Source organism: Psittacula echo (genome assembly GCF_963264785.1).
Source record: "Psittacula echo genome assembly, chromosome: 8".
NCBI lineage: Eukaryota > Metazoa > Chordata > Aves > Psittaciformes > Psittacidae > Psittacula > Psittacula echo.
Window position 1 is genome coordinate 24,660,379 of NC_137744.1, and position 16,046 is coordinate 24,676,424.

The 16,046-nt window shown below is 52.9% G+C and overlaps 1 protein-coding gene across 1 annotated transcript; it reads left to right on the forward strand.

Annotated features, from left to right (window-relative positions):
- Nucleotides 1–7,830: 7,830 nt before the first annotated feature.
- Nucleotides 7,831–14,344, forward strand: LOC308224507 (uncharacterized protein; the record flags this gene model as incomplete). Its single annotated transcript, XM_080624488.1, has 5 exons — nucleotides 7,831–7,883; nucleotides 7,946–8,116; nucleotides 9,276–9,954; nucleotides 11,535–11,653; nucleotides 12,537–14,344. 5 exons carry the CDS (start codon nucleotides 7,831–7,833, stop codon nucleotides 12,544–12,546), a joined length of 1,032 nt encoding a protein of 343 aa, XP_080480614.1. The 3' UTR covers nucleotides 12,547–14,344.
- Between the last annotated feature and the right edge of the window lie 1,702 nt (nucleotides 14,345–16,046).

Here is a 16,046-nt window from a genome sequence, read left to right on the forward strand (position 1 = left end):
ATCCAGCCAGTTCTTTATCCACCGAGTGGTCCACCCATCAAATTGATGTCTCTCCAATTTAGAGACAAGGATGTCATGTGGGACAGCGTCAAACACTTTGCACAAGTCCAGGTAGATGACGTCAACTGCTCTGCCCGTCCATCAGTTTCGTAGCCCCATCATAGAAGGCCACCAGATTGGTCAGGCAGGATTTCCCCTTAGTGAAGCCATGCTGGCTGTCACCAACCACCTCCTTGTTTTTCATGTGCCTTAGCATGCCTTCCAGGAGAATCTGTTCTAAGATTTTGCCAGGCAAATCTTAGAGGTGAGACTGACTGCTCTGTAATTCCCCGGATCATCCATTTTCCCCTTCTTGAAAATGGGGGTTATATTTCCCTTTTTCCAGTTGTCGAGAACTTCACCTGACTGCCATGACTTTTCATATATGATGGCCAGTGGCTTAGCAACTTCATTTCGCCAGCTCCTTCAGGACCCGCGGATGGATTTCGTGAGGTCCCATGGACTTGTGTACGTTTAGGTTTTTAAGATGGTCTCAAACCAGATCCTCTCCTACAGTGGGCCTAAGGTCTTCATTCTTACAGGCCCTGTGTCTGCCTTCCAAGACGGGTGGTGTGGTCAGAGCCTTTGCCAGTGAAGACCAAGGCAAAGAAGTCATTGAGAATCTCAGCCTTCTCCAAATCCTGGGTAGCTAATTCTCCCAATATCTTCTGGAGGGGGCCTGCATTGTCCCTAGTCTGTCTTTTATTCGCTACGTGCCTATAGAATCCTTTCCTGTTATCCTTAACATCCCTAGCCAAGTTTAATTCTAACTGGGCCTTAGCTTTCCTAACCTGGTCCCTAGCTTCCCAGACAACATCCCTGTATTCTTCCCAGGCCGCCTGTCCCTGCTTCCACCTTCTGTAAGCCTCTGTTTTCATTTGAATTTTCCTGAGCAGCTCCTTATCCATCCAAGGAGGTCTCCTGGCCCTCCTGCTGCACTTTCTTCTAGTTGGGATGCAACACGCCTGAGCTTGGAGCAGGTGATCCTTGAATAACAACCAACAGTCTTGGGCCCCCCTGCCCTCTAGGGCTGTATCCCATGGAACCTTACTAAGCAGGTTCCTGAAGAGGCCAAAGTCTGCTCTCTTGAAGTCCAGGGCAGTGAGCTTGCTGCACGCTCTTCTCACTGTCCCGAGGATCTCGAATTCGACCATCTCATGGTCACTGCAACCAAGGCTGCCCTGGAGCATCACATTTCCAACGAGCCCTTCCCTGTTGGTGAGCACGAGGTCAAGCATGTCACCTCTCCTTGTCGGCTCCTCTATTACTTGCAGAAGGAAGTTGTCTTCCACACAATCGAGGAACCTTCTGGATTGCTTGTGCCGGGCTGTACCTTCACTCCAACAGATGTCAGGGTGGTTGAAGTCCTCCATGAGAATAAGGGCCTACGAGCGTGAGGCCGTTCCTATCTGCCTATAGAGCACTTCATCCACAGATTCCTCTTGAGCAGGCAGCCTGTAACTGATCCCCACAGTAATGTCTCCCATTGCTGTTCTCCCTTTAACCCTGACCCACAAACTGTCGACTGCTCACTCGTCCCCAGAGTTCCATACTCTCCAGCCTATCCCTAACATAAATAGCAGCTCCCCCTCCCCGCCTGCCAGGCCTGTCTTTTCTAAAGAGCCTGTAACCTTCCATTCCAACACTCCAGTCATAGGAGCCATCCCACCATGTTTCTGTGATGCCTACTATATCATACTCCCGTAGTCGTGCACACATCTCTAATTCCTCTTGTTTGTTTCCCATGCTACGGGCGTTTGTATAGAGGCATCTGAGCCGAGCTCCAAATGAAGCCGGCTCATTGGCTGGAGCGGCTGGAATATCTCTGCATCGCTCCGAGCATTTATTGTAGGTGCTGGCAACTGACTGGGTGTGTTGGGATGAGACAATGCCCCCCTCCTCCAACACATCTAGTTTAAAGCAACCTTGACCAGCCTGGCAAGTCTCCTACCAAAACCACTCTTCCTTTTCTTTGCCAGACTAGCTCCACCAGCCCCCAGTAGACCTGGCCTACTAACTTGGGCCCCATGTTCAAGACACCCAAACCCCTGACTATGACACCACCCTTTTAACCATTTATTAACCTGGCCAATCCTCCTAGCTTTTTTAAGGTCCTCCCCTGTATCCTGGAGAATTGACGAAAAGACAATCTGAGCTCCAGAGCCCCTAACCACCTCTCCCAGGGCTCTGTAGTCCTTCTTTATGTTCTCCAGGCTACTGCTGTCAATATCACTAGCGCCCACATGGATCACCAGAAGTGGGTAGTAGTCCGTGGGACTCACTAGAGCAGGCAGCCTCTCTGCAACATCCCTGATCTGTGCCCCAGGTAGGCAACACACCTCCCTTGAGATCGAGTCAGGCTGACAGATGGGTGCTTCTGTCCCTTTCAAAGTAGAGTCCCCTACCACTACGACCTGCCTCCTTTTCCTGGCAGCACCAGTAGTGATCTTCTTTACCGATGCACCAGCCGGTTGTTTCTGGTGCAAGTGCCCTTCCTTCTTAGCACCCTGGAGGACAGCAAAGCGGTTCTGGGTGGGGACAACAGATTTAGGAGGAAGCCCCTTGCTTTTAATTGTCCTCTTCCTCCTTTTTTTGTTGTTACTATTTCCCAGCTTCCTGGGTTGACAGCCTCCTCCACTCCTCCATGAGCTGTAGGGGACACTTGAGGCCCCTGCACAGTCTGGGCCTGGAGCAAGCAGTGCTGCTTCCTCCCAGCTTCCCTGACATCTTGCACCCTATTGATAGCATCCTGCAGCTCAGCCCCTGCTGCAGGAGGGCCTCCACCAAGGAGCAACGAGTGCAGCCCTGCCCATTGGGCACGGTTCCCTCACGAGACCAGTGCAGGCACTCTCTACACTCTGAGCATTGCACTGTAGCCTCCCCTCTCACCAGCTCTGAGTGCCTACGCTGGCCACTGCTGGGGCAGCCAGAGCAGAGCTCCCAGACTGGGCCCTGGTCATACGGTGAGTACTCACCATCCTGCTCGTTTGCCCGTGCAAACTGCCTCGACCCGCCCTGTTCGCCACGCTCCTGCTCACTTGCGCTCCCAGGGGCAGGTTTTTAACCAGTCAGGGCTGGTGCCACTCCTCGTGGCTCTGCCCCCTGTGAGTCCCTGCTCGCGTCAGCTGAGCTGCCAGCTCCTGGGCAAGTCCTGTCGAGGAGCTGAGGCTCCCTCGGCCCTGGCTGCTCTGAGTTGAGGCTCCCGGACGCTGATCTCCTCCCCGCTCCGGTGTTGAAGGTGTTCTCTCTCGAGCTGCTCACCTGAGCAATTGACCAATATTTTGGCATTAAATACTTCTAATAAAAGAAACCTTACAGACTGTTCTAAAATTGGCAGGAGTGAACGAGAAGTGTAATGATGATAGAAAGTCCATGGCAATGCACAAAATGCAGTTCAAGGCCCTTCATGGGACTGACTTGTTATGTTTGTTATGTTTGGAATTTTCTGAATGGTATTTACACGTAGTGCTTCATAGCATGTCTTCAGTGTCTCCAGCAAGCAATGGGTTTACTCTTTCATCTGGGTAGCTGATATGCTGTAAACTGTGTGCTGAAGAACTGCTAGGCATTCATCTGTCCATTCTTGCTTAGATGCAAGATGAATCCAGGCCCAAAAGCCAAAATCCCTTGGTCTGTCTGGATGGCTTCCAGTGCCAGGCCTGAGGAAGGCCTCAATATGGGTTCAGGCATTCTCCCAGAATGTTTCTTGAGTGATTCTTGGCTGGTTTTGTTAAAAGCGGTAGGTAAGTGATGCCTCAAATCTGTTGGAGAAAGTGTGAATTTCTGCAAAGCTCTGGTCCATAGTGAGATCAAGCTCTTGATTCAGTTTTAGTTTGCCTTTATCACTGAGATTCATAGAAGCCAGTGAACACAACTATATGCTGTTGCCTGCTATATAACACTTCTATAGCTCATCAGGTAGATGCCCATCTCCACTACTGGGCTTTGAAAAGAAGATATGTGCTGTCATGATCATCAGCAGAGAGTGAAGTTATGGGAAAAGCCGGCAGCAGGAGTCTCCCAGGACTGTCCTCAGGTCACCATCGACTGACCCTGACTTCCCTCCAGTCATCACCTCAACAAGGAATGAACTTTGATGAAACCAGATGAGCTCAGCAGTGACCAGATGAGTTCTGCGGTGTTGTCAGCAGGCAACAATCCAACACTACACACCATCTCTCCTGCCCTGAAAGGCGGTTACTGACAGATGGAGCCCAACATCATGGACTGAATGAATACAGCATATTTATGGGAATGGTCCATGGACTAAGGAATGATATCTATCTCTCTGTGTGTGTCTGTGTGTATAAAATAAATAAATATATATATATAATATGGAATAAGAGGTGGATACTGTCCTGCTTCAGTTGTAACAGTTATTTTTTTCTCCTTCTTAGTAGCAGGTGCAGTGCTGTGGTTTGGCTTTAGTCTGAGAACAATGCTGTAACACACCAATGTTCTAGTTGTTGCTCAGTCCAATCAAGGACTTTTCAGTCTCATAGCTCTGCCAGTGAGGAGGGGCACAAGAAGCCAGGAGGAAACAGAGACAGGACACCTGACTGAAACTAACCAAAGGGGTATTCCATACCACAGCATGTTATGCCCCATGTATAAACTGGGGGCAGTCACCTGGAAGGCCCAGATCACTGCTTGAATCAGGCTGGGTATCGGTCGGCTGGTGCTGAGCAATTGTACTCTCTTCCCTTGTTATTTCCCTTATTATTACTGGTGGTAGCAGTAGTGGTTTGTGTTATACCTTAGTTACTGTACTGCCCTTATCTCAACCCATGGGAGTTACATTCTTTTGATTCTCCTCCCCATCCCTCCAGGAGTGGGGAGAGGAAGAAGTGGGGAAAGAGCAAGCAGCTGCATGGTTCTGTTACAGGCTGGGCTTAAACCACGACACCTGCAAATCTGTTCCCTTGCCGGAGAATGTACTTTTTCTGTTATGGGATCCCAAAGGAAATAGAGAAACTGCGAAAGTAGAAGAGCCATCCAAAAGTTCCAGTGACAGCACTGTTACCGAAACGGAGGAAAGGAAGAAGAACAAAGCACCCAAGAAGCTGAAGCTTGTCCATGAGATCCCCATGGAACTGGCTGTAAATGATGTGCCTGACCTGCTGGAGGCCAAACTGAAGAGCTTAGTGAAAAAGGATGTTTGGAATGGCTCTGCCAAGTTAAAGCTCCAGGTAAAGGAAGTGAATTGCTTCGGAATTGGTAGTGGCTCACGTAGCACTGCTGTCATCAGAAGCTGATGCATATGATGTGCTGCTCAGCTAAAGGAACTTGCTACCTTTGATTTCTGTTCTCTTTGTGTGCTAGATTCCCAAACTTGACAATCGGAGGTCTAGAGAAACAGGGAAGAGAGAAATAGGCCAATGGATTGGAGTCATTCATCCTTGAGATCCAGGTAAGAGATGAACATAAAGAAATGAGAATGCCTGGAGAGCAGGTAGAAGTGTCTTGTGCAGCTTGGCTGATCTGAATGCAGTGGAGTTGTCTGGGCTGGGGGGAGACAATTTGAAGAGCTCACCTTTTGTCTTTCAGTAATTTTTCCACTACCTCTAGGCTTGCCAAGCACATTGGGACTTGACAGAAATGCAAGACTTTCCCCAAGTGTGTCTAACACATTAGGCTTTAGGTTCCCAGTATCTCTTCTGTGTGCCTAGCTGGGAGTTTTGGAACACTTGCACTTGGGCTGTAAAGAAGCTACAGCTCCTCAAGAACCACTGCTGTGCAGTTAAGTGCATGTGAAGTTCTGGTGGTTGCAGCTTTACCATCATGTACCTGGTGTGCATGTGTCTATACACTTGCTGTGTTAACACCATGCTCCTGGTAATGCTGGGAGCAGGAGCTCAGATTTGGGAGGGTTGAGTGATAATCTCCTGGCCAGCGCAGGCAGCGCCCCAGGAGTCCACTGTCCGGCCCTGTTACGAGGGGGTGACCAGGTGGTTTTATGCTTCTGCACTCAGTGGTATTTGATGGGAGCGCTTGCTTTGTTCTTTGCAGGAGAAGCTTTACCAAGAGCAGCATCAGTTTTTCTCATCAGGGGAGCAAAGAGAAGACATTTCTAGAAAACTTAGTGAGGCTTCCGTTTGGATGGAGGAGGGCTCTGCAGCTGCAACTAAGGTACTGCTGCGTGTATTCAGGATACCAGGCACTGTCCCTAACATGGAAGTAACCACACAGGCTGACTGAAGATCAATCCACCTTGATCCTTTGTAATATGGTTTTTGCAAGTCTCTTGCTTCCCCAGCGCATTTTGCACAGAATAAAACGCCAAGTTCTCACAGCTGTGAATGAGCAGCTTCCCTTGTATTCACTTCCCCATATTCAATTGTATTCTTACATTCTCTTCCATTAAATTGTCTCAGAACCTCTGCTCTTGTATTCACTCTCATTCTGGGGGAAGGCGGAGAAGGGAATTGGAGGGAGGCGGGGAAGGGAACAGAGGGAAAGGAAAGGAGGGAAGGAAGGAGGGGAAAAAAGGAACGAAGGGAGGAAGGAGGGAAGAAAGAGGGAAGGAAGAAGCGAAGGAGGCATTTATGGCCATTTCTATCCCATTTTTCCCATTTCTTACCAGTTTTAAGCCATTTTTGGCTATTTCCAACCCATTTTTGCCATTTCTAACCTATTTAAATCCCATTTTTCCCATTTCTAAACCATTCCTGGCCATTTCTAACCCAATTTTGGCCACTTCTAACCCGTTTTAACCTCTTATTGGCTATTTCTAAACTCTTTTTGCCATTTCTAACCCAGTTTTGCCCACTTCTAACCCATTACAAGACATTTTGGCCTCTTTTTAAACCATTTTTTCCCCATTTCTCTCTTGTTTTAAGGCATCTATAGCCACTTCAAACCCATTTTTGCCCATTTCTAACCAGTTTTAAGCAATTTTTGGCCATTTCTATCCCACTTTTCCCATTTCTAACCCATTTTAGGCAATTTTTGTCTTTTTCTAACCCATTTTTGACTGTTTCTCATTTCTAAGGGGCCCTTTGTAACCCTGTTTTGCTCAATTCTAACACTTTCTAAGCCATTTCGGCCACTTCTAAACCAGTTTTGTCCATTTCTAACCGTTTTTCACCCACTTCTAACCTATATTAAGCCTATTTTGGCTATTTCTAAAAATTTTTTCCCAATTTTCTAAACCAATTTTTTTGCCACTTCAAACCCATTTTTGCCCATTTCTAACCCCTTTTGAGCCATTTTTGGCCATTTCTAAACCATTTTAAACCTTTTTTTGTCTCTTTCGCAACAATTTAACGCCATTTCTATACCGAAAACGTGAGCGTGTGCTGCCACCATGTGTCCAAACGTCGGTACTGCAGGCGGTGGGGAACGGAAGAGCGAAGCGGCTCCGGGCGCCGCTCGCTGCTGCCATCATGGGTCGGAATCTCGGAGCTGATGGGAGGGGGGCGCCGAGCTATGGCCCCGGGCACCGCCCGCTGCTCCCATTCTCTGTCGAAAATGCAGCACTGCAGTGGGTGGGGATGGGGGAAAGCGGCTGGGAGCTGCTTTCCGGTGCTACCGAGTGCCCAAAACGCGGCACGGGAAGAGGGGAAACAGAAGTATGGCGGCGGGGGACGAACGCTGCTGCCATCATGTGGCCAATATTCGGTACTGTACGCGGTGTAGAAAGGCGGCTGCCCGTGTGGCGCCGAACCAATCAGAGCGGAGGGACGGCCGGGCTACGAGTGATTGCCAGGCTGAACAGCCAATGGCGAGCGGGGCGTGGCCACGGCCGGAGGCGGGGGCGGGACTAGGAGTGACTGACAGCCGCTTCAGCCAATGGCGAGCGAGTGCGGCGGGGCCACGGCGGACCGGAAGAGGGGCGGGTTTAGGTGGGATTGATAGCCGCCTCAGCCAATGGCTCTTCCGGACTCCTGTGGTTCCACACGAGCAGCCGCCATTCTACACCGCGTGCAGTACGGAATATTCGCCACAAGACGGCAGCAGCGCTCGTCTCCCGCCGCCATACTTCTGTTTCCCCGCTTCCCGTGCCGCGTTTTGGGCGCTCGGTAGCACCGGAAAGCGGCTCCCAGCCGCTTTCACCCATCCCCACCCACGACTTCCGGTCCGCCGTGGCCCCGCCCCGCTCGCTCCCCATTGGCTGAGGCGGCTGTCAGTCACAGCAAGCCCCGCCCCCGACTTCCGGTCCGCCGTGGCCCCGCCCCGCTCGCTCCCCATTCGCTGAGGCGGCTGTCAGTCACTGCAAGCCCCGCCCCCGGCCTCCGGTCCGCCGTGGCCCCGCCCCGCTCGCTCCCCATTCGCTGAGGCGGCTGTCAGTCACTGCAAGCCCCGCCCCCGGCTTCCGATCCGCCGTGGCCCCGCCCCGCTCGCTCCCCATTGGCTGAGGCGGCTGTCAGTCACGCCTAGCCCCGCCCCCGGCTTCCGGTCCGCCGTGGCCCCGCCCCGCTCGCTCCCCATTGGCTGAGGCGGCTGTCAGTCACTGCAAGCCCCGCCCCCGGCCTCCGGTCCGCCGTGGCCCCGCCCCGCTCGCTCCCCATTGGCTGAGGCGGCTGTCAGTCACTGCAAGCCCCGCCCCCGGCTTCCGGTCCGCCGTGGCCCCGCCCCGCTCGCTCCCCATTGGCTGAGGCGGCTGTCAGTCACTGCAAGCCCCGCCCCCGGCCTCCGGTCCGCCGTGGCCCCGCCCCGCTCGCTCCCCATTGGCTGAGGCGGCTGTCAGTCACGCCAAGCCCCGCCCCCGACTTCCGGTCCACCGTGGCCCCGCCCCGCTCGCTCCCCATTGGCTGAGGCAGCTGTCACTCACGCCTAGGCCCTCCCCCGACTTCCGGTCCGCCGTGGCCCCGCCCCGCTCGCTCCCCATTGGCTGAGGCGGCTGTCAGTCACTGCAAGCCCCGCCCCCGACTTCCGGTCCGCCGTGGCCCCGCCCCGCTCGCTCCCCATTGGCTGAGGCGGCTGTCAGGCACGCCTAGCCCCGCCCCCGGCTTCCGGTCCGCCGTGGCCCCGCCCCTCTCGCTCCCCATTCGCTTAGGCGGCTGTCAGTCACTGCAAGCCCCGCCCCCGGCTTCCGGTCCGCCGTGGCCCCGCCCCGCTCGCTCCCCATTGGCTGAGGCGGCTGTCAGTCACTGCAAGCCCCGCCCCCGACTTCCGGTCCGCCGTGGCCCCGCCCCGCTCGCTCCCCATTCGCTGAGCGGCTGTCAGTCAGCCCAAGCCCCGCCTCCGCTTCCGGCCTGTCGTGGCCCCGCCCCCCTCGGTCCTTATTGGCTGAGGCCACAAGACGGCAGCAGCGCTCGTCTCCCGCCGCCATACTTCTGTTTCCCCGCTTCCCGTGCCGCGTTTTGGGCACTCGGTAGCACCGGAAAGCAGCTCCCAGCCGCTTTCCCCCATCCCCACCCACTGCAGTGCTGCATTTTCGACAGAGAATGGGAGCAGCGGGCGGTGCCCGGGGCCATAGCGCGGCGTCCCCCTCCCATCAGCACCGAGATTCCGACCCATGATGGCAGCAGCGAGCGGCGCCCGGAGCCGCTTCCCTCTCCCGTTCCCCACCACCTGCAGTACCGACGTTTGGACACATGGTGGCAGCACACGCTCAATTCTTCGGGGCTGCCCAGGCAACGGGCTCCGAAACTGCTGCTCCCCGCCCATTTTCCATCCTCCGGGAAGCGCTCCCCGGAGCAGTTTTTGTGGTTTTGGAAACCCAACAGCGTGTCTCTCGCAGGCATCACCTACACACACAGAGCTCCTGCCCTCGCTTTGCCACCTAAAGCTCCGTCCGCGCACGGCTTCTCGAGTGCCTGCTCTCGGGCATCCTGGAGCGGGGATGTGCTCCTGGAGAAAGCACGCTGGGGTTTGCTCTATTCAAGAGCCCTTTTCTCTCTCAGACCCTCTCTGGGCTACAGACACCAGCCCAAAAGCCAAGCGCTGCTCATCCTACCTCTTTTATCCCAGGTGGTGGTTTGCCCCCGCCCCCCCCCCCGCCCCCGCCCCCGCCCCCCCTGCCCCCGCCCCCCCCCGCGCCCCCGCCCCTGGGCTTTGAGGGAGGGGCTGTGGGTGCTGCCTGGGTTATAAAGGCACAGGGCTGCAGGGAGGAACTTATTCAGCTCTTGGGCTTCAGCTGGGTGAGTTCGCTGGGGTTTGTTTTGTCTTTTGTCGCTTTGGAGTCTTGTGGTGCTTTGTGCTGGTGTGTTTTGATGCTTGCTGCAATGGAATCAGCTGTGTGAAGAGCTCTGGGACGTTTCCAGGTTTCCCAGTGTGTGCATGAGCAAGTGTTTCTGTAAGGCTTTCTTTTCGGAGGTGTTTTGTTTATAGGAGGGGTTTAGGTTTCTTAAGGTCGCTTCTTGGTGCGTTCTGTTGGTTTTGTTATTGGGGTCTGGATGTTTTCTTTACTGAAAGCAGAGCTTTGAGGCTGCTTTTCACCACTTGTGTTCTGTATTGGGCTGTGAGCTGGAAACGTTACTGCTAGGAGACCCAAAGTGGAGCAGTGACAAGGAGGTGGCAGCAGGAGTCACGTTTTCAGTGTCAGCGGCTCGGTGAAGGGAGCAGCGTGCCTGCTGGTTGTTGCCCATTTCCTCCAGCTGGGGATCTCACGAGCAGCTCCACCGCCGCAGCGGTCCGGCCGTGCTCTGCCCTCTGTTTTTTTCCCTGCCCTTGCGTCGAGTGCTCTCGAGTATCCTCAGTCACAGCACAGGGAGTGCAAGTGTCCGGCCCCTGCTCCCACGGTTGAGGAGCCGCTACGGAAAGCTGGTGCTGGGCATCCCCTACACGTGGAGGCATCCGGAGCGGTGCCACCAGTCTGAGGAGCAACCGTGGGTAGGGGATGGCCAGCGGCAGCTTTGCGTCCCGGCCCCCCGGCTGCGGGAGCGGGGGCCGGAGCCTCGCGCTCCGTGCGCAGTGTTCCGGGAAGCCCGAGAGAGGGCGCCGGAGAGGCGGTGCGCAGGTGGGGTTTGAGGTGGCCCAGCGAGGTCTGGAGATCGAAGGCAGGTTCAGGTCGTGTCCTTGTAAAGCCCTGCGCCGGGTCTGTTTCGAGTTCTCTGCCTCTCCCCTTAGTGCTTCTCCAGACACATTTCAGGGGTCTGTGCCTCAGTTTCCCCACCTGGAAGCCAGGAAGAACAGCGATTTTCCCCCGCTGCTCTGCGTTTTCCAGGTTGCTGTTTTTATTCGGTCCTCCTCTGTATTGCTTTGGAAGGCAGCTGCCACCAGTAAGCACTAAATAGTCCTTGCTGGCCTCAGGTTTGAGTCAGCTACGCAGGTGTCGGCCGATCTGTGCTGCAGGGAAAAGAGTGTGCTGGTGACACCAGTCCTCCATGGGCAGTAAGCAAAGGGTCCGAAGGCAAATGGGGGGAACAGAAACACCTAAAGCCTTTTTTCAGGGTTCCAGCACCTTCTCCCAAGCGGTTGCATCTTTTTGGCGCTCCCTGATGTTTTGCAGAGCTCTGCTGCTGCTGGATTGTATTAGCAAACAGGCTCAGAGCACTCCAGTGCTGCTTTTGCTGGGCTGACCTTGTCAATTCTCGTTTGTTTTTCCTCAGCCTTGTCGCAGCTCTTGTCTGCATGCGATCATCCAGAGCAAGACCAGGGGAAGCCCGGGGAAGGCTGCTGGGATGCCTTCCATCCGCTCCCTGCGCACCAGAAACCGGATCGTCCGGCGGTAAGGAACGTCTGCGTGCTTTTGTACATCGTACGCAACCTGTAAAATTGCTTTATTGCCAAGTTACCGTCGGGTATTACCCAGAAGCGACTGAGAAATTTGGGGTGAGCTTTGTCTACAGGTAGAGATGAGGAATCCGAAGCGTGTCTTTCTGTAGGAAATACCCGTGTTTAGGTGAGACTCAAATCTATCTGGAGAAGACGTTGTTGCTTATGCTCCTGCTGAAGTCTGTTTGGGAGAGATCCCAGGCAAGGGTGGCTCTGTCTAAATAACAAGGATTATTAGTTTGGGCCCTTCTTACTGGCTGGGAAGGCTTCTGAAGCAGCACACCAGTGTGCTGGGAATCTGATGGGAGGCGTAAAGGGCTCTGCTGATGTTTCCTGGGACTTGAAAGCTTGTGATGGAAGGGAAACGAGAAAGAAGCAGTCACGGAGTTGCAGGAGCTGAAGCGAGTGAGATAGGTGCTCAGTAACTTTGAGTGCTTAAAGTGTGTGACGAAGGAAGTGTCGTTGCTCCCTTTGGTTAAGAGGCAGGTTTCTGCTGGCCTGGGAAAAGCATTTCTAAATCTGAGCTGGCACGGCGGTGGTTTGAAGCGCGGCCCCTCTCTACCTTCCCTTCCCTAGCAGTTCATCTGTTCGTTGCGGTCAGGCTTTGCCCTGGGGTTTGCCAGGGATGTCCAGAAATGCCCGGTCTGCCTTGCCGTGGTTTCTCTCTAAACCGGACACGCGGAGGAGAGGCCGCTGCGGGTTCTAAGGGTTGCCTCGGTAAGAGACGCATTTTGTCCAGGTCACTCGGAGGCTGAGTCGGGAGGAGGCAAATGGATGCTTGATTACTCGGGAGCAAGGAAAGGGCTGATAATATCTGCACTTCTGCACTTCTGCAGGTGGAGATGATGAGGAAGAGCCCAGGGATCAGGATGAAGCTAGATTGACTCTTACCCTGCCGAAACCTCTGCGCATCGAAGGCGTGCACCAGCTCCCTGCGCCGCAGCGGCAGCCCCATGGTATGTGGCGCTCAGCAGGGAACCTCCAGCATTCCTGTCGTCACTGCCGTCATCCGGGATCCATCCCGGAGGCCCAGGAAAATCTCTCAGTGGGTGATGGCCAGGAGCACCCTGGGGTGCCGGGCTGCAGCAGCACCTGAGGCAGCAGCTCCCGGTGCTGATCCCGGTGGCGTTCCCGATATTCCTGGCCCTCCGTGCCCAGCAGCAGGGACTCCCCGGGGGACAGGCGGCCCACCCGACCCAGCGAGCCCCGTAGGGCCCCTGAAGTACCCCGTGGGGCCCCCACACCCCATAAGTACCCCAACACCAGTTGACTGTTTGCTGCACTTTCACTTTTATTTACTTTTTTTTGCATTTCATTCAGATTTATTCACTTTTATTAACTTTTATTTCCTTTTTAATCACTTTATTGACATTTTTTTGACTTTTTTCTTCAGTTTTCTTTCAGTTTTCGTTCGGTTTTCTTCTGATTTGATTTACTCACTTTTAGTAACTTCCCCCCCACCCCCCCCAGTTACCCCATAGCGACCCAGAGCAACCCGTGGACATCCCATAGACCCCAGTAGATCCCCTACAGCGACCCCCCAGGCTCATAGACTCCCTACGGACATCCCATAGGGTCCCAGAGACACCCCACAGCAACTCTCAGCAAACCGTGGACATGCCACAGTGACCTACAGAGACCCACAGACACCACATAGTGACCTATAGACACCCAGAGCAACCCGTACACAGCCCATGGCCACCCGCCCGTGGTCCCGTGACAACCCTTATGACTTATGGTGGTGTGATGTCACCAGGACTGGGATGACATCATCATCAACCACCATGGCGCCCCACAGGGCCCCCACTACCCACCTGCCCCCCATAGGTACCCCAGGTTTTTCATTTGCTTCCATTCATTTTTAGGAAATTTCGTTCACTTCTATTTGAGATTCATTCAGGCTTATTCACTTTTATTCCCTTTTATTTACTTTAATTTACTTTTTCTAATCGCTTTATTCACTTTGCTTTGCTGTTTACTGACTTGATGCAGTTTTAGTCAGCTTTATTTGCTGTGCATTCATTTTTGTTCTTCAGATTGATTTACTTTGTAGTCCTTTTTAGTAACTTTTTTTGGTGGTGGTGGTTTTTTGTTGGGTTTTTTTTTTTTAGATGCCCCATAGCAACCCACAGAAACTCATGGACACTCCGTAGAGTCCCGTACACCCTATAGACATCCCATAGGGATGGACGGCAACCGATAGACACCCGACAGCAACCCACGGACCCTCCACAGAGACCCATATAGACCCTGTAGTGACCCATAGGTGCCCATAACAACCCCCAGTGACACATAGAGACCCCAGAGTGACCCCCCCCCCACTGCCCTACGGCGACCTGTAGCACCCCAGGGACACCCTCCACTTCCCCGTGGTGTCCTAAAGACCCACAACTCATGCCCCATGAAATTTCTTATTCTCTTTTGGGGTGTTTTTCAGTTTTTCATCATGTATAATCACTTTTATGCACTTTTCATTGAATTTCTTCAGTTTAATTCACTTTGTATTTGGGTTTTAGTCACTTTTTGCTCACTTTCATTCAAGTTGTATTCAGATTGATTACCTTTTGATTCTCTTTTTCATGACATTATGATTGGTGTGGGCTGGGTATGGGGCCAAGGGGGGGAGAATAAAGTCCTGGGGGTGTTGTCTGTGCTGTGGGGGGGGCTGTGGGAGGTGCGGGGTTAATAAAGTCCTGGTGCTGTTGTCTGTGCTGGGGGGGGGCTCTGGGGGGTGCGGGGTTAATAAAGTCCTGGGGCTGTTGTCTGTGCTAACCAGAGGTGTTAATTCGGGTGTAGTAGGTGGCACTTGGGGTACCATAGGTGTTAGGTTGGCTATCATAGGTGGCACTTAGGGAACCATAGGTGTTAGGTGGGTATCATAGCTTGCAGTTAGGGACCGTAGGTGTTATGTTGGGCATCATAGCTGGCACGTAGGGAACCAGAGGTCTTAATTTGGGTATCATAGGTGGCACTTGGGGTACAGTAGGCGTTAGGTTGGGCATCGTAGGTGGCACTTGGGGTACCATAGGTGTTAGGTTGGCTATCATAGGTGGCACTTTGGGAAGTGTAGGTGTTAGGTGGGAATCATAGGTGGCACTTAGGGAAGTGTAGGTGCTAGGTGGGTATCATAGGTGGCATTTTGCATACTATAGGTGTTAGGTTGGGCATCATAGGTGGCACTTTGGGTGCCATAGGTGTTAATTTGGCTATTATAGGTGGCACTTAGGGAAGCATAGGTGTTAGGTTGGGTAGCATAGGTGGCACTTTGCATAATATACGTTTTAGGTTGCGTATCATAAGTGGCACTTAGGATACCATAGATGTTTGCTTGTGTATCATAGGTGGGCTTTAGGGACCATAGGTGTAAGGTTGGCCACCATAGAGAGCACTTTGCATACTGTAGGTGATAGGTTGGGTATTATAGGTGGCACTTTGCATACTATAGCTGTTAGGTTGGGCGTCATAGGTGGCACTTTGGGTACTATAAGTTTTAATTTGGGTATCGTCGGTGGCACTTGGGGTACAGTAGGCGTTAGGTTGGCTATCATAGGTGGCACTTAGGGAACCATAGGTGTTAGGTTGGGTAGCATAGGTGGCACTTTTGGAAGTGTAGGTGTTAGGTGGGTATCACAGGTGGCACTTAGGGACCATAGGTGTTAATTTGGGTATCAGAGGTGGCACTTTGGGTACCATAGGTGTTAGGTTGGGTATCATAGGTGGCACTTTGCATAATATATGTGTTAGGTTGCGTATCATTAGGTATCATTATAAGCGGCACTTAGGGTACCATAGATGTTTGGTTGTATTTCATAGGTGGGCTTTAGGGACCATAGGTGTAAAGTTTGGGCACCACAGGGAGCACTTTGCATACTGTTTGTCATAGGTTGGGTATTATAGGTGGCACTTTGCGTACTATAGGTGTTAGGTTGGGCATCATCGGTGGCACTTTGGGTACCATAAGTGTTAATTTGGGTATCATAGGTGGCACTTACGGAATTATAGGTGTTAGGAGGGTATCATAGGTGGCACTTTGCATAATATACGTGTTAGGTTGCGTATCATAAGTGGCACTTAGGGTACCATAGATGTTTGGTTGTGTATCATAGGTGGGATTTAGGGACCATAGGTGTAAGGTTGGGTATCATAGGGAGCACTTTGCATACTGTAGGTGTTAGGTTGGGTATCATAGGTGACACTTAGGGAAACATAGGTGTTAGGTTGGGCATCATAGGTGGCACTTAGGGAACCATAGGTATTATGTTGTGCATCATAGGTGGCACTTAGGGAACCATAGGTGTTAGGTGGGTATCATAGGTTGCAGTTTGGGACCATAGGTGTTAGGCTGG